The following is a 23,344-nucleotide window of genomic DNA, read 5'->3' on the forward strand; positions in this document are numbered from 1 at the left end:
AGAAAATTTTGTCAACATTTTATATGTCTATAGAATATTTTGTCCAAATTGTTTTCTATAGAAAAATCACGATTGCCACTCGAACCAAAAATAATCTACCAAAATTTTATTGCCATAGACAATTTTGTCAACATTTTATATGTCTATAGAAAAATTTATCCAAAATTTTTTTCTATAGAAAATTTTGTCAACATTTTATGTCTTTAGGAAATTTTGTCAAAATATAATTTCTATACAAAATTTTGTCAAAAATGTATTTTTATAGAAAATTTTGTCAAAATTTTATTTCTACAGAAAATTTTGTCAGAATTTTATTTCTGTAGAAAATTTTGTCAAAATGTTATTTCTATAGAAAAGTTATGAAGCATTTCATAGTTGGAGAGGAGTATATTGCAAAATCTTCCAAAACATCAAGAATTCTACCAATCTATCAAACGGTAAAAAATCTGCCATTTTTGGTAGTCTCGGGCTAATAATTGTATACAGCCCCCATATAAAGCAACCCCTATATTTCAATTCTGGCTCTATACACTGAAAAAAATATTTACGTGATATTAAAGATTACGTAACCTAAATTTTAGGATGCGAAATTTACAAAATATTAAGGACAAATTTCCTTAAATTAATGAAATTTTAATGAAAATGAAGTTTATAATCTTTACTTCAAAAATTTTTTTCATTAAATTTAGAACACATATTTTGTAAATTTGAGTCCCTCCGTTAAAGTCACATGTCTATGAACTAAGGCTAATTTTCCTTAAAGTAACGAAACACATTTTCGATTTAAAGAAATTGTCCTTAAATTAACTGAAATAGTGAAACTTTAGATTTAAGATAAAAACGCTTCAAATATAGGCTATGACTTATTTTGAGGATTTAGCGTCTTTGGTTTAAAGTTTTTTTGGAATTAAGAAAACATTTTTTACTTTGAGGTATCCGTCATAATTTGGATTCTTAAACTGGCATTTGTTTGTACGTGAGCACCTTTATAAATAAACCTCGAAAAGAGAATGAAAATTTGATAAATGAGATCTGTATGCTAATTTTAATTTTATTGATCCTAGATTCAAAGCCAGATAGGTCGCTAAAAAATGTCTTTATTTTAAAGAAGCTGCATCTTTGGCTCGGAATCAATACCAAAATCCTTAAGGGAAGGTCAAAATCTTTGAATCCAAGTAAACTTTTTTTTGAGTGTATTTACAACATAAAAGTTCATATCGGTTCGTAATTATTTCTTCCCTATACATACCGGTCAAGAACTGAACATACATGTATTTAATCGACCTTTCTTTTGTCTACTATATATCTCGCATGGACTAACTTACAATTTAGAAGATGATGTTAAGAAGTTTTAAGATGCCTTGCCATCGGCCGCAACCCAAGTAATTTTATTGTGGATGACCGTCTTTAGTAGAAGTTTCTATGCAATCCATGGCGGAAGGTATATAAGATTCGGCCTGGCCGAACTTATGGGCGTATAGTTGTTTATTTGTGGCCAGTGGTATCCACCACTGTGCGATGGTTAGTTTTCATAAGGGAAACAGAAAAATGGCACGCTCATTTATCCTTATTTGGTTAAATTTAAATTAAACCCAATCTGATTTTAATCGACAAATGAGACATTGTTAGGTTTAGACTCAATATACAGCAAAATGCATTAATCATCTCATTTGTTTGAGTACTACAGCAATTTAGAAAAAAATATAATTATTATGTAATGATCTCTACGATGATATTATTTAATGGCCACTATTAAATGACATTATTTTGAAATTTTACCGGTCTTTTAGAGTATTTTTGAAAAATATCATATATATAGCTATTATATGGAATAAGTGGGGCACTCAACATTCAGAAAAGTTCTTAAATGCATTAAAAAAAAACAGCACTTCATTTATATCGGCGACAAAATGAAGAAATATTGGTTTGTGAGTTTACTTTCATATACGCTACTTGTGACAGGGGTGAGTTCATCCTTATTTTTATATACAACATATAGTGAATGAGAGAGATTCTGTGAAAAGGAAGATCTGTGAAACGAAGTTCAAGAAGTAAAATCCTGATATCGGTTTATATGGGCATTATATAAAAACTAAGTCCACAAATACATACATTTAAATATCACTCGATCTGGACAGAATTTGATAGACTTCTACAAAATCTATAGACTCAAAACTTAAGTCGGCTAATGCACTAGGGTGGAACACAATGTTAGTAAAAAACAAGTAAGGAAAATCTAAAGTCGGGCGGGGCCGACTATATTATACCCTGCACCACTTTGTAGTTCTATATTTTCGATACCATATCACATCCGTCAAATGTGTAGGGGGCTATATATAAATGTTTGTCCCAAATACATACATTTAAATATCACTCGATCTGGACAGAATTTGATAGACTTCTACAAAATCTATAGACTCAAAATTTAATGCACTAGGGTGGAACACAATGTTAGTAAAAAATATGGGAAACATTTAAATCTGAAGCAATTTTAAGGAAACTTCGCAAAAGTTTATTTATGATTTATTGCTAGATATATATGTATTAGAAGTTTGGGAAAATTAGAGTCATTTTTACAACTTTTCGACTAAGCAGTGGCGGAAAATGTTGGTATTTTGACTATTTTTGTCGAAATCAGAAAAAACATATATATGGGAGCTATATCTAAATCAGAACCGATTTCAACCAAATTTGGCACGCATAGTTACATTGCTAATTCTACTCACTGTGCAAAATTTCAACTAAATCGGAGTAAAAAATTGGCCTCTGTGGTCATATGAGTGTAAATCGGGCGACAGCTATATATGGGAGCTATATCTAAATCTGAACCGATTTCAATAAAATTTGGCACACTTGACTATAGTACTAATTGTTCTTCTTGTGAAAAATTTTAACCAAATTAGTATAAAACTCTGGCTTCTGGGGCCATATAACTCCATATCAGGCGAAATATATATATGGCAGCTATATTTAAATCTGAACCGATTTCTTCCAAAAATCAATAGGGTTCTATTCTGAGCCAAAAGACATACTTGTGCCAAATTTGAAGTCGATTTGAGTAAAACTGACTAGACTTTGATTACAAAAATGTGTTCACGGACAGACGGACATGACTATATCGACTCAGGAGCCCACCCTGAGCATTTTTGCCAAAGACACAATGTGTCTATCTCGTCTCCTTCTGGGTGTTGCAAACAAATGCACTAACTTATAATACCCTGTTCCACAGTGTGGCGCAGGGTATAAAAATCAAATCGGACTAATCAGATAGAGATTGAGTTTAAAAACAAGTAAGTAAAGACTAAAGTCGGACAGGGCCGACTATATTATACCCTTCACCACCGTGTAGACCAACATTTTTTTAGACCATCTCAAATCCATCAAATATCTTGGTAACTGTATAAAGATATAAATTGGAATGCAAATGTATTTATCTATTTTGTACAATGTGGCAAAAATGCATTTATGATTTATCGGGCGATACATATGTTTTAGAAGTATAGGTCAGAAAAAATTTGTTAATGTTTGCTACTTGGCAATGACAATTTTAGAAGGATATGGGCTAGATCTCACCAAGATAGGTGACCACATATTGGTGGGTTTGAGACAATATTTGGCCGAATCCGACGATATTTACACAAGTTGGAGCTTTATCTAAATCTCAACCTTTCTGTGGAGAGCCTGGCACTACAGTGTATAGGAAATCATCGCAGAATTTGGTGTAATTTTTGTTGCCATTGTTGCCTAAACCGAAGTATCATAAACGGCACACTTCAATAGAATGTCAAATATATTCTCTGTGTAAAATACCAAGTAAATTGGAGAGGAATCCCATTGAAAATGGGTTTAAAATATGAAATATTCTACCATAGTTCGCTAAATCATTCGTGCATATTTTGTTAAAATGTTAATTCTACTCTCAGTACAAAATAAGTAAATCGGAATTAGAGCTCGACCGAAGAATTGGCTTCGGCATTCGGCCAAAAATCGAAAATCGACCACGAATCGACCTTCGTCAACAAGAGAATTGGCTTCGGCATTCGGCCAAAAATCGAAAATCGACCACGAATCGACCTTCGTCGTCAAGAGGCCGATTAACCGAAGCCGAAACTTTTTGAATAATTTATTTCATATCGAGTATATTTATTCTTGATCAGGGAGAAATTCTAAGGCGATGTAACCATGTCCGTCTGCCAGTCTGGCTGGCTGGCTGGCTGGCTGGCTGGCTGTCTGTTGTAATCACGAGTTTTGCACAAACTCGTTTGTTTGTCTGCAGGCAGGTCAAGTTCGAAGATGGGCTATATCGGTCTAGGTTTTGATATAGTCCCCATATAAACCGACCTCCCGATTTAGGGTCTTGGTCTTATAGAAACAGTAGTTTTTAACCAATTTGCTGAAATTGGAAATCTGGATGTATCCTAGAACCATAAAGAGGTGTGCCAAAAATGGTGAGTATCGGTCCATGTTTTGGTATAGCCCCCATATAGACCGATCTCCCGATTTTACTTCTTGGGCTTTTAGAATCCGTAGTTTTTATCCAAATTGCCTGAAATTGGAAATCTAGAGGTATTTTGGGACCATAAAGAGATGTGACCAAAAAAAAATGGTGAGTATCGGTCCATGTTTTGATATATTTTTTGTTGTCCTTGTAGGGTAAACCGAACTTTTTCCCTGGCAACACTGACTATGAGCTATAGTCAGATTGAGACAAAGCACCCATAAACATGTACCCCTTAATTTTCTTAAATGTGCAACTGCGGTTTATCTCCCAGACCTATATCAATGTTATCCCACAAATGCTTATGATTACTAATTCAGTAAGGGTGCTTTAGGGTATGATATAGTCGACCCCGCCCGACTTTCTACTTTACTTACTTGTTTTTTTAATATTTGATGTCAAACGTTCCAGTGCATACAAATTATAAAAAATTTAAAATTTATTTATTTGTCAAAATATCACACGATTTTTTAATTCACATCCAAAACACTGAATTCGCATCACACCTTAAGAAGTGATGTAAATTCAGTGCAACGGTTGTTGAAGTGGTGGACATCCGTCCTATGTTTGCACGACTTCCGTATCCAAAAAGAACATTTTCACTACATTTTTGGCGATGCATTGCTGGGTACCTCTTTTCAGATATCACGAAGTGTCTGACGCTTAGGAATTTTCGTCAAATGAAAAGATGATGGTCAGAACTGAGGCCTTTTTTAAGCAATGGACAAATCGTACTTCTGCAGTGGTAACAACAAAATTAGATGGTCACTATCATCACTCTTGATGGGATTTATACTCATATTAAATAAAAAATCTACATACAAAAATTTTGTTTCTGATTCAATCATGAAATTAATTGATCCAATTAATTTTTTAATTGAAATGTCTTCAATCACAGAAATGATAGTATCCATTCAAAAATTAATTGGTCCAATTAAAAACTTAATTGACACTATTCATATTTGTGATCGATTTTTGTTTCAATTAAAAAATTTGTGGAATCAATTAGATTTTTAATTGAATTTTTCGTGAAATTTTTTTCAGTGAAGTTGTAGTATCAAAAAAAAAAAAAAAAAAAAATAATAGTCTTGTACAGGAGTTTGGGGTTTCGTATGATTTTGAGTTGGGTCATTTCCCACTGGGACACTATTTCATGATTTTCTATTAATCACATTTGTATTTCTTTTTCAGGCATTATCGTTTAATTTGGATTTTAAACGACTTGTTTGCAGCTCTGTTGATGCAAATTTTTCACGTTTTGATTTATGTGAAGTACGATCGAATAAAAATTCCGGATCTTCCTTTTCTATAACACTTCGATTGCTTAAAGGACCAGTCAAGAATTGTATTGTCAATACACAATTCTATAATATCCAAGGGAAGCAGCAACTTCTAATAACTAATCGGACATGGGATGGTTGTAAAGCTTTGAGAAGTACCCGAAAATTTTTACCGATTTTATTTTTGTTAAATCTTGCCAACAAATATACAAATATGAATCACACATGTCCCTATAATGTAAGAATATTAATTGATGCTTTGCTTGATCAGTATTTATTTACAAATATCTGTCTAACTTTAGCACACTATTATTGTCCGTAATGCTACTCCCGGTAAAATTCCTTTTCTAGGAGCTGTTGGAAATTATGTTTACAAGGCAAACTTCATTATTGATGGTCAACGACGTGTAGCTGTCGATTGTTATTTTAATATTCTTTGAAAATATTGTGGATATACGTATATTTAAAAAAAAAATATTTATTGTAATTTACTATAAAATTTAATACATATATATTGATTATGAATATTTGTGTGGCTGGGTTTTTGTACACATAAAAACAATAAAAATAAAATCATCTGTTTAAAACTTTTGCTTGTCTCTCAAATGTTCTAACCCTTGATTTTACAAAATTCTTTTTTCTCTGTGTACTATAAAGAAAAAAACTATCGTAATATTAACTATTGCTATTCGTTGTTGATATAGGATGATTTTTTAAGAGCCATATGATTTGTTTTCAAGAACTAAAACATATAATTCTACAAAATGCATCCAATTTTTATTTGAATACTTTGATGTTTGAGTCAGAGAACTGCAACCGGTGGCTTTTTTTCGTATTGCAATCATACCCACAAAATGTCGGTAGCAGTGAGTAAGACACCAATTACCATGCGATAGTTTACATTGATACAAATGCGAGAATAAAAACACCACTAGTATATAACAATGTTCCTATGCAGTGTCTTGCAATCTTAAACCAATCGACATCGTAACAACGCTCGGTAAACAAAAAACGAATGTGGCACTTAAGTGTAATTGCACTCAACAACAACAATTACCAGCAGTTGGCATTAGTTCAAAGAATTGAGAGAGTACCAAATAAGAGAATATCAAACTGGGTAACCAATTTGTGTGATTGCTTTACTACGGTGCAGGGATGGAAAATACAATTTTTAAGAAAGTACATAAAAGGTATTTTTTGAGCGAAAAAGTACTTTTCACTAAATTTCATCAAAAATTCCATTGGAAGTTTATTGTCAAGAGCTCCTTTAGACTGAATTTTAAAGAAAATAAAATTTAGTTTGTTCTCAATTTTAAATACTTTTTCTTGTTTAGTTTCATATGCGCTTACAAATTTTCTGTAGATAAATGAAAATAAATTTTTGACAAAATTTTCTATAGATATAAAATTTGGACAAAATTTTTTATAGATATAAAATATTGACAAAATTGTCTAGAGAAAAAAAATTTTGACAAAATTTTCTGAAGAAATAAAATTTTGACAAAATTTTCTATAGAAATAAAATTTTCACAAAATTTTCTATAGAAATAAAATTTTAGCAAATTTTTTTTATAGAAATAAAAAATACGAAATTTTTTTATAGAAAACAAAAAATAAAATTTTGACAAAAATTTTTTTTTTCTGTTGAAATTAAATTTTGAGAAAACTTTCTGAAGAAACAAATTTTTGTAAAATATTAAAATATTTTGTCAAAACTATTGTACCATAAATCTGATATCGGCTCACAAATGTACACAAAAAGTACTAAATCATTCGCGGGGGTACTACGGTACTGACCAGGGTGAAAAAGTATTGAAAAAAGTACTATAGTACTGCATTTTCCATCCCTGCTACGGTGTTTTCGAGAGACTAACACTCATACTAACAAACACGGACAGCCGTCGGTTGCATTCGAAATTGGTGGTTTTTTTTTTTTTCAATTGGTGTTTCAAGATTGCAAATGTTGGTGTTTACTAAATACACTGGTCGGTTGCGGTAGATCGCAGCCGTTCTCTGGTATCAAACAAATTTTAACCGCGACTACGCCTCAAATGGTTTATCTGCTTTTTCCTACATTTCGGCCGATCTCATGAATACATGCTTCAATATTGTCTTCCAATGCGTCAATTGAAATAGGCTTGTCTGTATAGACATGAGCTTCCAAAATCAATAGGGTTCTATTCTGACCGAAAATACATATTTGAAGTCGATTGGACTAAAATTGATCTAGACTTTGTATACAAAAATGTGTTCGTAGATCGACTCAGGGGCCGGTCCTGAGCAATATTGCCAAAGATACCATGGGTCTATATCGTCCCCTCCTCAAATGGTTTATCTGCCTTTTCCTACATTTCGGCCGGAATCTCACGAATAAATGCTTCAATATTGTCTTCCAATGCGTCAATTGAAATAGGTTTGTCTGTATAGACATGAGCTTCCAAAATCAATAGGGTTCTATTCTGACCGAAAATACATACTTGTGCCAAATTTGAAGTCGATTGGACTAAAATTGCGACCTAGACTTAGTATACAAAAATGTAATCGTAGATCGAATCAGTGGCCGGTCCTGAGCAATATTGCCAAAGATACCATATGTCTATCTCGTCCCCTTCTGGGTGTTGCAAACATATGTACTAACTCATAATACCCTGTTCCACAGTGTGGCGCAGGGTATAAAACTCTGAAACGATCGAATAAATTAAAAATTGTTCTAGAATCAAGTATGCAAAACTCAAATTTAAAAGAAAATTGTGTCTTAAATGTATCGTTACCCACCAAAAAAAAACTTGGAAGTTCTTCTAAAGTCACAACTTTAAAAGCACTTTGAAAAATGTCATCCCAAATATGTTCTTTATTTTAAGTTCTTTTAATTAAATTGTTTACAACTCGCTTTTTTCATATTTTTAATGGGTAATTTTAACTTTTTTTGTTTCAAATAGATTAATAACAGAGTTAGAATTAATAAAATGGAACAAATTATTCAAGTTTTGTACATAAAAATGCTAAATCCATTCCATAAAAAGGGAAATATTGAGAATATTTGAGGTCAAACGTTTCAGACAAGCGTTAGAATGCACTAAAAATCATACAAAAAATTATGAAAATTATTTAGTGAAATATCACAAAATATTATAATTCACATCCAGAATACTGAATTCAGATCGCACCCTAAAAAGTGATTCGTATTCAATTCAACGGCTGTTGAAATGGTAGACATCCGTCCTATGACAACCCAGCAACAACATTTGGATGTTATTCCAAAGGCACAACTTTAAAAGCACTTCCAGAAGATGCACTCCCAATAATGTTCTTTATTTTAACTACCCAGGAAGTTCTTTTGATTAAATTTTTTATAACTTGGATTGTTCATACTTTTAATGGGTAATTTTAACTTTTTTTGTTTCAAATAGGTTAAAAACAGAGTAAGAATTCATAAAATGGTACAAATCATTTAAATTTTGTCGAAAAAAATGCTAAATCCAATCTAAAAAATTGTGATGTTTTGAAAATATTTGAGGTCAAACGTTTCCGAAAAGCGTTAAAATTCATTAAAAATTATAAAAACTATTTACTTGCCAAAATATCACAGAATTTTTTAATTTACATCCAAAACATTGAATTCGGATCACACCTAAAGAAGTGATGCAAATTCAGTGCAACGGCTGTTGAAATGGAGGACTTCCCACTTATGACAAGCCTATGTTAAATTCCGGATCCAAAAAGAAAATTTTCATTACTTTTTTGGCTATGCTTTTTTTGCTGGGAAGTCCATGTTATGTTAAATTCATCGCTTCTTCGCCAATTCGGCATCACTTCCGAATCCAAAAAGAACACTTTCACTACTTTTTAGCGACGCTTGTTTTGCTGGATACTTCAATTTTTTGCTTCTTTAGCTTGGAATCAATACCACAATCATTAGTACATAATTTTTGAAATTGGATATGTTGTTTTTTTTTTCAGTGTATATATGTAATTCAGCCTATGTACTCAGACAGGAAATTAACTGGTAAAAATGTCTCAGCTATAATTAACCGACAACGAAAATATTTTCAATTTACTGACACTTACAGCCCAACAAAGCTCAATTGATAAATGACTTGTTATTAAATTTCCATTATTCTATTTTTAATACCAAATCTGTTTTTAATAGACAAATGAGACATTGTTAGGTATTGATTTCATATGGAGGAATATGATATAATACTCTCAGGTTCTTGTTGTGGTACAATTACAAATAAATGGCTAAAATATTTTTTACATTGAGGAAAAAAGCATGTCCGGTTCCACGGATACTTTTAAGGATACTTTTGAGACATAATTCTCTTTAAGTTTGAGTTTTGCGTACTCCATTCTAGGAAACAAGTTTTAATTAAATAGTTTTTCTTCATGTCACAACAGAAAATTCCTCATGCAATACGAAATTATTTTAGCATACTAATGAGCATTTAGAATACTCAAAAAGTATGCATGAAAATATCTTAAATTGGAAATTGCTCTTTACAAAGTCTTTTAAAATGAGTTGACAATTAAAAAGTTCCAAATTCAAATTGGACTTCAACTAGAAAGTATACTAGGTTTTAAGAAAAACATGTCTATAAAATAAAGTATTGGAAACCATCTCCTATTTTTATACCCTCCACCGTAGGATGGGGGGTATATTGACTTGGTCATTGCCTATGTAACACATCGAAATATTGGTCTAAGACCCCATAAAGTATATATATTCTGGGTCGTGGTGAAATTCAGAGTCGATCTATCTATGTCCGTCTCATTTAAACCGATCCCCAGATTTGACCTCCGGAGCCTCTTGGAGCAGAAAAATACATCCGATCCGGTTGAAATTTGGGACGTGTTGTTAGTATATGATCTTTAATAATCATGTAAAAAATTATCCATATCGGTCCATAATTATATAGAGTCCCCATATAGTCCGATCCCCAGATTTGACTTACGGAGCCTATTGGAGAAGCAAATTTCATCCGATCCGGTTGAAATTTGGTACGTGGTGTTAGTATATGGTCTCTAATAACCATGCAAAAATTTATTCATATCGGTCCATAATTATATATCGCCCCCATATAGACTAATCCCCAGATTTGACCTCCGGAGCCTCTTGGAGCAGCAAAATACATTCGATCCGGTTGAAATTTGGGACGTGTTGTTAGTATCTGATCTTTAACAATCATGCAAAAAAATTATCCATATCGGTCCATAATTATATAGAGTCCCCATATAGTCCGATCCCCAGATTTGACTTACGGAGCCTATTGGAGAAGCAAATTTCATCCGATCCGGTTGAAATTTGGTACGTGGTATTAGTATATAGCATATAACAACCATGCAAAAATTGGATCATCTCGGTCCATAATTATATATAGCCCCCATATAAACCGACCCCTAGATTTGATCTCCGGAGCCTAATGGAGGAACGAAATTCATCCGATTCGGTTGAAATTTGGTACGTGGTGTTAGTATATGGTCTCTAATAACCATGCAAAAATTTATTCATATCGGTCCATAATTATATATCGCCCCCATATAAATCGATCCCCAGATTTGATCTCCGGAGCCTCTTGGAGGAGCAAAATTTATCCGATTCTATTGAAATTTGGTACATTGTGCTAGTATATGGCCACTAACAACCATGCCAAACTTGGTCCAAATCGGGGTATAGTTATATATAGCCCCAGATAAACCGATCCCTACTCACACAAAAATTGGTCCATATCGGTTCATTAGTGTATATAGCCCCCGTATAAAGCGACCCCATATTTCAATTCTGGCTCTCTAATTACCGCGCAAAAGTTCATATCGGATTGTAATTATTTGTAGACTTCCCTATATATACCAGTCAAGAATTTAATTATATACGTATTTAATCTGCTTTTTTTGGTCTAATATATACCACGTATGGTCTTAAGATACCTTGCCATCGGCAAGTGTTACCGCAACCCAAGTAATTCGATTGTGGATGACAGTCTGTAGTAGAAGTTTCTACGCAATCCATGGTGGAGGTTACATAAGATTCCGCCTGGCCGAACTGACGGCCGTATATATTTTTATACCCACCACCATATAATGGTGACGGGGGTATAATAAGTGTTGGAAATTAAACTGATAGCGAAGCATGTTCCAGTTGGGTCATTTATTTTTCTACACTGACAGATATATGACCCACCTGCATACCAACAAAACATAGAATCTTTTAACATTAATTTGCTACCAACAATATCTCAGCCGTTAGAAGCGACAACCAAAAGAAAAAGAAATGATTTTGTAGCTTTTGAATCCCGTTTTTTATAATTTTGTACAATATAGCCAACTTAGAAATATTGATATGAATTCGGACAGTAGTTGTTTATCGTTCATCAAACAAAGAAGTTTAGTTTGTTGAAATAAAGTGAATTTTTGTATTGAATCTCTGAATAAAAATATCGTTTTTTTTTTTAATTGGGGTTTCACAAATATCGCACCAGCATTGCACCAAAGGATAAGAAAAAGCTCTTGTCCTCACCATAAAGGTCCTTCGAACCGGATACTGCAACTTGTGAATCATCAACTAAGAGATCATGTCCAAAGAAGGCATGTCTGTTTTAGAAGAAACAACTGGGACACCTGGGAATTCCAGTAACCTAATACACGTTAAGGTATTACATCGGGATAATATAATGAAGCAAGTTTTGAATGAAGCAAGTAATTTGGCTGAGTATAATAATTTAACAATTCACCAACTAGAGGTAAAATTATCATTGTTGGAGCGCCGACTTGAAGCCTTTGAATCAGCTCAAGGTAAATTGGAATCGTTGGACGAATCACAATTTATTTTAACACATCGTTCAATTTTTGAAGATGCGTATTTCAAAATAAAATCATGTATTCTTGAACGAATGTCCAATCTCCGCCTAAATATTACTGAGCCAAGTATGTGCAGCACAAGAGTACTTACGTCATCGCCCCAACAGCCGCAACGGCCATCATTACCTCCGTTGCAGCTATCTAAATTCAATGGCGATTACACCACATGGTCGGATTTTTACAATATGTTTCTTGTATTAGTCCACGAAAATTCCGATCTTTCGGTCATATCAAAGTTCCAATATTTGCGATCTTGTCTTACCGATGAAGCTGCGCGATTAATACAGGCTTTGGAAATGACACCACAAAATTATGAAGAGGCATTGCAGATCTTAAAACTTCGTTATGACAATAAGAGATTCATTTTTCAGTCACACATCGAGAAAATATTCTCCATCAAACAACTTCGCAACCCTTCGGCTCATGAGATAAGAGATTTTATGGATTATACCAACGCCAATATTCGAGCGCTTCAAACAATAGCGTCACGAGAACAAATATCAAATGGCATCTTGCTCCATATGATCGTCTCAAAACTCGATGCAGACACTCAATCTAAGTGGGAAGAAGAAATTTTCTCCAATTGGGATAATGGAGAAACTAACGATGAACTTGTGCTTCCAGAGCTTAAAGATCTCTCTTTGTTTCTCGAAAGAAGATGTAAGAGTTTGGATTTAATGTCAACCAACGAAATTAAGCATCGTCAATTTCACATGAAACCTCCCAATAACAATTCATTTCAAACAAAAAAGAAGTCTGCTTCTTCTTTCGTAGTCTCGAATGCACCTACCCAATGTTGTTTTTGTAAATCTCCAACCCCCCACAACCCATTCAATTGCCGCAAATTTATTGAGATGAAAGACACGGAGAGATTTCGTATGGTAAAAAATCTAAAACTATGCCTAAACTGTCTTGGTACAAATCACTTTGCTTCCAAATGTCCATCGACTAATAGATGTCAGTTGTGTAACAACACACATCACACACTATTACACAAACAACAATCGTCGTCACCTTCGTTGCCACAGCCATCCACGTTGCTTCCACCTTTGCCGTCACAGCCAACACCATCGATAACTCCACCAGAATCTACTGCAGCCACTTCACTACATCTCTCTGACATTGATAGCACCGTTATACTTGGGACAGCACAAGTTGAATTGAAATCGTCAAAGGGAAGATCAATAATTGTACGTGCCCTATTGGATTCGGGATCTCAACTACATTTTGTCACAGAACATATTGCACAATACTTACGGGTGCCGCGCACAAAAATATCCATGGAAGTAAATGGAATAGCTCATAACAGCATTGGCGCATTTAACACCTGCAGCTTTGCCGTAACTTCTTTATATTCCGACTACTCTTCTTCTATCACTGCTACAATCATTCCATCCATAACATCATACCAGCCTCAGAACGCACTTGACATTAAGCAGTGGAGAATTCCAGGCAACGTAAAACTCGCAGACAATTCTTTTTATTTACCGGGACCCATAGACTTGCTCATAGGAGCTGAGTTATTTTATGAATTACTGCTAGTCGGACAAATAAAAAATGGAAACACACCAACTCTCCAAAAAACAAGGCTAGGCTGGATAGTCGTTGGCTCTTCTTTGCAGCAAAAACAAGAACAACGAACACTAAATAACACTGCACAACCAGCTGTAAGCTCGGCATTGCTTGCAACAACATCAAATCAAAATTCACCACAGTCGTGTGGTGACGTCATTAATCTAAATACATCATCTACATTAGAACAAAACCATAGATCAGCTGATTTGTTTTCATTGTTTTGTTTTCATGTTTCTTCACAGCCACCATATAGTAAGTTAAAGATGACAGAAGAGCCATTGCTGGAGACTATTCTAGAGAGATTTTGGAATGTGGAAGAGTGCTCACCATCACCCACGCAAGGTTTTACAGTCGAGGAAGAGGAGTGTGAAAAAATGTTCAAAGAAACAACGACAAGGTGCCCTGTAAGTAACAAATTTATTGTCAGATTGCCATTCAAGGTAAATCCGTCTGTTTTGGGGTCCTCCTTTGAAATATCACAACGGCGTTTTTACTCTTTGGAAAACAAATTGTATCGTAATCCAAATCTATGGTCAGAATATGGTAGTTTTATACGTGAGTATATTCAATTGCAACATATGGAACTAGCTAAACCCACAGAAAATATTACGTATAACTATATTCCACATCACTGTGTAACGAAGCTCGATAGCTCCACAACCAAATTGCGTGTCGTCTTTGACGCGTCATGTAGAACAAACAATGGAATAGCGCTTAACGAAATTTTACGAGTGGGGCCCACGCTGCAAGAAGACATTTTTACAATTTTAATACGATTTCGGTACCATAAATTTGCATTAGTTGCCGATATAGCCAAAATGTATCGGCAAGTTTTGGTGGACAAAAGAGATTGTCAATGGCAATGTATATTATGGAGAAATTCTCCAAGTGATCCCCTTGAAACGTACAAATTAAAAACATTGACATACGGGACAAGTAGTGCTCCGTACTTGGCGGTAAAATGTCTTCAAGAGTTGGCCACGACACAGTCACAAGATTATCCAATAGAATCAATGGTGGCTTTGCGAGACTTCTATGTTGACAATCTCATGACTGGTGGTAACACTATTGAGAGTACAATTCAAATAAAGAGAGAGGTGTCTGCCCTATTGCAGAAGGGAGGTTTTATTCTCAGAAAATTTGCAGCTAGTGATGAACGTATATTGGCTGATGTTCCAATGGTGGACAGAGAGGAAATCATCAAGGTGGATGACACACAATTTGTAAAGACACTGGGTCTTAAATGGTCACCAGATGAGGACGTTTTTAGTTATTCTTTCAACGACACACAACATACCTTAAAGAAAACTACGAAGAGAGTAATTTTATCCAATATGGCAAAGCTTTTTGACCCTCTGGGATTGGTCAGTCCTATAGTCGTCAGATGTAAAATGTTGTTGCAAATTATTTGGGCTCAAAAACTTCATTGGGATGAAACGGTACCCCAAGATGTACTAATGGAATGGAATGATGTGAAGTATCAATTAATGCTGGCAGCTCAATTAAAAATACCCAGGTTTGTAGCCTTTAACAACTATACTAATATACATGCATTTGCAGATGCCAGCATTAAAGCTTATGGTGCTTGTATTTATGTGGTCACAAGAGAATTTGGCGTTACCAAATCATCATTGCTATGTGCCAAATCAAGGGTGGCGCCGTTAAAACCTATTACCTTGCCCAGATTGGAGCTATGCGCTGCGGTGCTTCTAGTCCAACTTTTAAATTCTGTACTGCATGGGTTTCCAAGTTCACCACAAAGCATAACATGTTGGTCAGACTCGATGATTACATTGTGTTGGATAGCTGGAAATCCAACTCGTTGGAACACATTCGTATCTAATCGAGTTACCAAAATAAAAGAAGGCAGCTGCGGTGCCAATTGGCGACATGTACCATCAGATCTTAACCCGGCGGACATCGTATCGAGGGGCGCAACAACAACAGTACTAACTAACAACAGATTATGGTTTCACGGGCCTCAGTTTTTATTGCAGGATGAAGGTGAGTGGCCTTCAAACGTGTGCTTAAATCCAGAGGAAGCTATGTGTGAGGCAAAGAAAACAAAAACTTCATTGATTGTTGCAAAGAGAGAAGATTTTATTTCCAATCATAAATATGTAAATAACTATGGAAAACTGCTTCGAATTATGGCATATGTTTCACGTTTTATAAGCAGTACTCGCAAACAAAAAATATTGTGTGGACCTATTGTGGTTTCTGAACTCAATCAGTCTTTCAAATATATTTGTCAAATCATGCAGACGACATATTTTCCAGAAGAACAACAAGCTCTTTTTCAAAACAAATCAATTAGCAGACGTTCCAAGCTTTTTCAATTGTCTCCATTTTTGCATGAAGGTCTTATCCGTGTTGGTGGGAGACTTTCCAACTCCAATTTAGCATTTGCAGCTAAACACCCAATAGTTTTACCTTGCACTCATCCATTTACACACACCATTATTCGTCACCTCCATCGTCTCCATCTCCATGCCGGTGCTCTCACTCTACACAACATCATTCGGGAGAGCTTGTGGATACTCAATGCAAAACGAACAATTCGGAAAGTAATACATAATTGTGTAATCTGTTATCGCTGTCGTCCAATAACAGAAAGGCAGGTAATGGGCGCACTACCGCATGACAGAGTACAACAAACACACCCATTCTTGATATCAGGGGTCGACTATTGTGGCCCATTTCAAATTACTCAACAAATTCGGGGCAGATCGCCCATTAAAGTTTACATTGCTGTATTTATTTGTTTTTCAGTTAAGGCAGTTCACCTCGAATTGGTTCCCGATTTAACAACAAATGCGTTTATTGCTGCACTAAAGCGCTTTATATCTCGTAGAGGATATTGTTCTACAATTTACTCCGACAACGCCACTAATTTTATTGGAGCGAACAGAGAGTTAAAAGATCTTTTGAAATTATTTTTAACTCAGAATCATAATCAATTAGTGGAAGAATGTTGCCGGTCATTAGGTATAGAATGGAAGTTCATACCACCACGTTCCCCTCACTTCGGGGGGCTCTGGGAGAGCGCTGTTAAGAAGGCTAAATATTACTTGCGAAGAGCCATTGGAACCCACATATTAACTTTCGACGAACTCCACACGGTGACTTGCCAAGCCGAGGCCATTATTAACAGTAGGCCTTTGACTCCCATATCGAGCGATCCTAACGACTTGCACCCACTAACCCCTGCGCATTTTTTAGTTGGCCGTCCTTTAACCACTGTACCGGAGCCATCACAAATTAATGAAAATCCTTCATCTCTTAAAAGGTATCACATTTTAAGATGGATTCACCAAACATTTTGGGATCGTTGGCGAAATGAATATTTAAATACAATTCAACAAAAAACGAAATGGGCTGGCAGTCGGCAAAATTTGCAGCTTAATGATCTAGTGCTCATCAAAGAAGATACGTCACCCCCGTTGAAGTGGCCAATGGGACGCATAGTTGCAACGCATCCAGGTGAAGACGGATTTGTCCGTGTGGTCACAGTTCGAACCATTGATGGCACATTCAAACGAGCGGTAGCAAAACTTTGCAAGCTTCCCATCGAGACAGCTGAAACCAACGTTGAAAGCAAGCTTCCAAGGGGGGAGAATGTTGGAAATTAAACTGATAGCGAAGCATGTTCCAGTTGGGTCATTTATTTTTCTACACTGACAGATATATGACCCACCTGCATACCAACAAAACATAGAATCTTTTAACATTAATTTGCTACCAACAATATCTCAGCCGTTAGAAGCGACAACCAAAAGAAAAAGAAATGATTTTGTAGCTTTTGAATCCCGTTTTTTATAATTTTGTACAATATAGCCAACTTAGAAATATTGATATGAATTCGGACAGTAGTTGTTTATCGTTCATCAAACAAAGAAGTTTAGTTTGTTGAAATAAAGTGAATTTTTGTATTGAATCTCTGAATAAAAATATCGTTTTTTTTTTTAATTGGGGTTTCACAAATATCGCACCAGCATTGCACCAAAGGATAAGAAAAAGCTCTTGTCCTCACCAATAAGTTTGTCATTCCGTTTGTAACACATCGAAATATCGATTTCCGACTATATAAAGTATATATATTCTTGATCAGGGAGAAATTCTAAGACGATATAACGATGTCCGTCTGTCTGTCTGTCTGTCTGTTGTAATCACGCTACAGTCTTCAATAATGAAGCAATCGTGCTGAAATTTTGCATAAACTCGTCTTTTGTCTGCAGGCAGGTCAAGTTCGAAGATGGGCTATATTGGTCCAGGTTTTGATATAGTCCCCATATAAACCGACCTCCCGATTTGGGGTCTTGGGCTTATAGAAATCGTAGTTTTTATCCAATTTGCTTGAAATTTGAAATCTAGAGGTATTTTATGACCATAAAGAGGTGTGCCAAAAGTTGTGAGTATCGGTCCATGTTTTGGTATAGCCCCCATATAGACCGATCTCCCGATTTTACTTCTTGAGCTTATAGAAACCGAAGTTTTTATTCAATTTACCTGAAATTTAAAATCTAGAGGTATTGTAGAACCACAAATACGTGTGCCAAAAATTGTGAGTATCGGTCCATATTTTGGTATAGCCCCCATATAGACCGATCTCCCGATTTTACTTCTTGGGCTTATAGAAACCGCAGTTTTTATTCAATTTACCTGAAATTGGAAATCTAAAGGTATTGTAGAACCACAAATACGTGTGCCAAAAATTGTGAGTATCGGTCCATGTTTTGGTATGGTCCCCATATAAAACGACGTCCCGATTTGGGGTCTTGGGCTTATAGAAACCGTAGTTTTTATCTAATTTGTCTGAAATTGGAAATCTAGAGGTATTTTAGGGCCATAAAGAGGTGTGCCGAAAATGGTGAGTATCGGTCCATATTTTGGTATAGAACCCAAATAGACCGATTTCCCGATTTTACTTCTTGGGCTTCTCGAATCCGAAGTTGTTATCCTATTTGCCTGATATTGGAAATCTAGAGGTATTTTCGGGTCATAAAGAGGTGTGCCGAAAACGGTGAGTATCGGTCCATATTTTAGTATAACCCCCATAAGAGCGATCTCCCGACTTAACTCTTTGGGTTTCTAGAAACCGTAGTTTCTGATTTGCCTGAAATTGTAAATATTCTGGTATTTTAGGCTCACAAAAACGTGTATCGGACTAGGTTTTTATCGGTCCATTTGGTAATGCCTCCATATAGACTGACTTCACTTCTTGAGGGTGTAGAAGGCGCACTGATCATGAAAATTGCTTGAAACTCAATGTAAAATTTCCAGATTTTACTTCTACAGATTTAAGATTTCAAATCGAGACGTTATTTTATAATTTTCTTGCACACTTACAAGAGATGTTAATGATTCCTCTAAACCTCAAACAAAAATGGTTCTTATAAATCCAGAATCTGATATAGTCCTCATAGGTGAAATCTTTAAATTTATCTTTGGGAAGTGTCCTCAAGTCCTCAAGCCCTCCTGAAATTTCAAAGGAAACCCTAATATTTGGTTCATGGTGGTGGGTATTTAAGATTCGGCCCGGCCGAACTTTGTGCTGTATATACTTGTTTGTTAAACGCTTGTCTGTTTTGTAGTCAAAATAGAAAAATTCAACAAAGTTAAAGACGACCCCATTACTTCTGAAGATGTTTTCAGAATTATTAAAGTTAAGTTGACCTTAGTCCAACAATATTTTCTTTGATATAAAGATACTACTTTTCAACTCGAATCACTTAACTATATACTAATAGAAAAAATTAAGTTCCAAAATAGTGAACGAACGGTAACAAAATTGAACTAAAACGTTCACGAAAAACCAAAACGAAGTGTTCACAATTTCATGAACTGCTTTCAATTTGCTTTGTCCATTAAAAGTCTTAAAATTGTTGTCAGACGTTCTTATGGTAACTCTGTCAGTGTTGCCGCGTATGGAGCATACGCTACCGTGACTCGTACCCATTACGTTTCCAAATCATGAACGCTGGTTGTTGTTTTGACAACGTATGGTGTCATTTTATCGTTGCCAGATTAACACCTGCGTGTTCTCCGTTTGGCACCACATGTGTTTTGATACACTTTCAAGAACTGATCGTTTTGAAACGTGCACGCCGTTCATAAGTGTAAAGATAAAACGACTTAATTAAAAAGTTTATTTTTGAACAAAATTTATATCAGAGAAATTCGACTTAATAAAAAACGTATTTAAAGGCCAGAAATCTATGGCCAATGTTCTTTTTTTTCCAGTGTAAGTTATTATAATTATTTTGCAATGATCGCTGATAAAACTATATTTAATGGACCTGTTTTTGTGAAAGCATTATGGCCCAAGTATAAACGTCTTTTAGAGTATTTGTGAAAATGATCATATATAAGCCATTATATAGACCTTTTGACGTATTCAAAAATCTGAAAAGTTCTTAAACATTTTGCGGAAATTGCAGTTCATTTATATTGGCGATAAAATGAAGCAAAATTTGTCTGTGAGGTTATTTTCATACTCTCTTCTTGTCACAGGGGTGAGTTCATCATATTTTTTCTATTTAGAACATGTAGGGAATGATGAAATTCTGTACAACACAAGATCACTTTTGACGTTGGGAAATTTTTTTCTGGGTGAAATATTTATTGACTAGGAGCGTTGCTGTGTTCACCGTATTTTTATACCCACCACCATAGAATTGTGATGGGGGTATAATAAGTTTGTCATTCCGTTTGTAACAAATCGATTATCGATTTCCGACTATATAAAGTATATATATTTTTGATCAGGTAGAAATTCTAAGACGATATAACCATGTCCGTCTGTCTGTCGTAATCGCGCTACAGCTTCCAATAACTGAGATATTGTCCTGCAAATTTGCACAGATTCGTTTTTTGTTTCCAGGCAGGTAAAGTTCGAAGATAGGTTAGGTTAGGTTTGGTGGCAGCCCGATGTATCAGGCTCACTTAGACTATTCAGTCCATTGTGATACCACATTGGTGAACTTCTCTCTTATCACTGAGTGCTGCCCGATTCCATGTTAAGCTCAATGACAAGGGACCTTCTTTTTATAGCCGAGTCCGAACGGCGTTCCACATTGCAGTGAAACCACTTAGAGCTTTGAAACCATAAGAAATGTCGCCAGCATTACTGAGGTGGGATAATTCACCGCTGAAAAATGTTTGGTGTTCGGTCGAAGCAGGAATCGAACCCACGACCTTGTGTATGCAAGGCGGGCATGCTAACCATTGCACCAAGGTGGCTCCCGAAGATGGCTTCGAAGGGAAGGGAAGTGACAATGGATGAACGATGGCTCCATCACTACACTCCTGAGTCCAATCGACAGTCGGCTGAGTGGACAGCGACCGGTGAACCGTCTCCGAAGCGTGGAATGACTCAAAAGTCCGCTGGCAAAGTAATGGCCTCTGTTTTTTGGGATGCGCATGGAATAATTTTTATCGATTATCTTGAGAAGGGAAAAACCATCAACAGTGACTGTTATATGGTGTTTTTGGAGCGTTTGAAAGTCGAAATCGCGGCAAAACTGCTCCTAGGGCTTATATTAAACGAATTCTTTATCCGATTTGCCTGAAATTGTAACGGATTTAGTTTTTAACGGTCCATTTGGTAAGGCCTCCATGTAGACCAATTTAACTTCTTGAGGGAATAGGAGAAGCACTGATCATGAAAATAGCTTGAAACTGAAATTAAAATTTTAATTCTTCTAATCATATGAATAATGGGGTAGACATCTACAGATTTTAGATTTCAAATCAAGGTGTTATTTCATATTTTCTTTCAAACTTACATGTTAATTATTCCTCTAAAACTCAAACAAAAATAGTTGTTATACATCCAGAATCTGATCTAGTCTTCATAGGTAGAATCTGGGAGCCACCGTGGTACAAAGGTTAGCATGCCCGCCTTGCATACACAAGGTCGTGGGTTCGATTCCTGCTTCGACCGAACACCAACGAGTTTTTCAGCGGTGGATTCTCCCACCTCAGTAATGCTGGTGACATTTCTGAGGGTTTCAAAGCTTCTCTAAGTGGTTTTACTGTAATGTGGAATGCCGTTCGGACCCGGTTATAAAAAAGAGGTCCCTTGTCATTGAGCTTAACATCGAATCGGGCAGCACTCAGTGATTAGAGAGAAGTTCACCAATGTGGAATCACAATGGACTGAATAGTCTAAGTGAGCCTGATACATCGGGCTGCCATCTACCTAACCTAACCTAGGTAGAATCTTTAAATGTATCTTCGAACTGATCTGATTAGGAAAATATCTGTCATCAAACCCCCTTGAAATTCTATATATCATAAAGTAACTCACTACGACGAAGAGTTTCCAAAGGAAGCTATTAAAGGGTGATACGGTCAAAATTTGGTCAATATAAACTTGACGTATTTCTTTCAATTTTGCATTTAAAAAACCTGAACACCCCTCATTTTGAAGGTGTGTGTGTGTATTTTGATTTTGGAATTCACTCTTCAGTTGTCAAAATGCCGTCCAAGCAAGAAGAGCAGCGTATCAAAGTTTTGCTCGCGCATCGCGAAAATCCGAGCTACTCGCACGCAAAGCTGGCAAAATCGCTAAAAGTTGCCAAATCAACCGCTACAAATGTAATTAAAGTGCTTGGGGAACGTTTGTCGACAGCCAGAAAGTCTGGATCGGGGGGAAATCGAAAACCGGAAGCCGCTGGGACGACAAAGAGAGTTGCCGGTAGTTTCAAGCGAAACCCTAACCTCTCTCTCCGAGATGCCGCAAATGATCTGGGTGTATCGTCTACAACCGTGCATCGAGCCAAAAAACGATCCGGACTATCGACTTACAAGAAGGTAGTGACTCCAAATCGCGATGATAAACAAAATACGACGGCCAAAGCGCGATCCCGGAGGCTGTACACGACGATGCTGACGAAATTTGACTGCGTGGTAATGGACGACGAAACCTACGTCAAAGCCGACTACAAGCAGCTTCCGGGACAGGAGTTTTATACGGCAAAAGGAAGGGGAAAGGTAGCAGATATTTTCAAGCACATAAAACTGTCAAAGTTCGCAAAGAAATATCTGGTTTGGCAAGCCATCTGTACCTGTGGCTTTAAAAGCAGCATTTTCATAGCTTCTGGGACTGTCAACCAAGAAATTTATGTGAAAG

General features: G+C 35.8%; 2 protein-coding genes across 2 annotated transcripts; both read left to right on the forward strand.

The window, feature by feature from the left end:
- The first annotated feature begins 1,910 nt into the window (after positions 1–1,910).
- On the forward strand, positions 1,911–6,218 carry LOC142231343 (uncharacterized). Its single transcript, XM_075301955.1, has 3 exons — positions 1,911–1,964; positions 5,690–6,016; positions 6,081–6,218. Exons 1-3 carry the CDS (start codon positions 1,911–1,913, stop codon positions 6,216–6,218), a joined length of 519 nt encoding a protein of 172 aa, XP_075158070.1.
- An 8,253-nt stretch (positions 6,219–14,471) lies between these two features.
- Positions 14,472–17,840, forward strand: LOC142231344 (uncharacterized). The gene has a single exon (XM_075301956.1). The coding sequence runs from the start codon at positions 14,472–14,474 to the stop codon at positions 17,838–17,840; it is 3,369 nt and encodes a 1,122-aa protein (XP_075158071.1).
- The last annotated feature ends 5,504 nt before the right edge of the window (positions 17,841–23,344 follow it).

Source organism: Haematobia irritans, chromosome 3, assembly GCF_050003625.1.
Source record: "Haematobia irritans isolate KBUSLIRL chromosome 3, ASM5000362v1, whole genome shotgun sequence".
Lineage (NCBI taxonomy): Eukaryota > Metazoa > Arthropoda > Insecta > Diptera > Muscidae > Haematobia > Haematobia irritans.

Coding starts and splice junctions, on each gene's coding strand:
- LOC142231343 (XM_075301955.1), top strand. CDS start 1,911: ATGAAGAAATATTGGTTTGTGAGTTTACTTTCATATACGCTACTTGTG. Junction 1,965..5,689: donor ATACGCTACTTGTGACAGGG/GTGAGTTCATCC, acceptor TTTCTTTTTCAG/GCATTATCGTTTAATTTGGA. Junction 6,017..6,080: donor ATCACACATGTCCCTATAAT/GTAAGAATATTA, acceptor GTCTAACTTTAG/CACACTATTATTGTCCGTAA.
- LOC142231344 (XM_075301956.1), top strand. CDS start 14,472: ATGACAGAAGAGCCATTGCTGGAGACTATTCTAGAGAGATTTTGGAAT.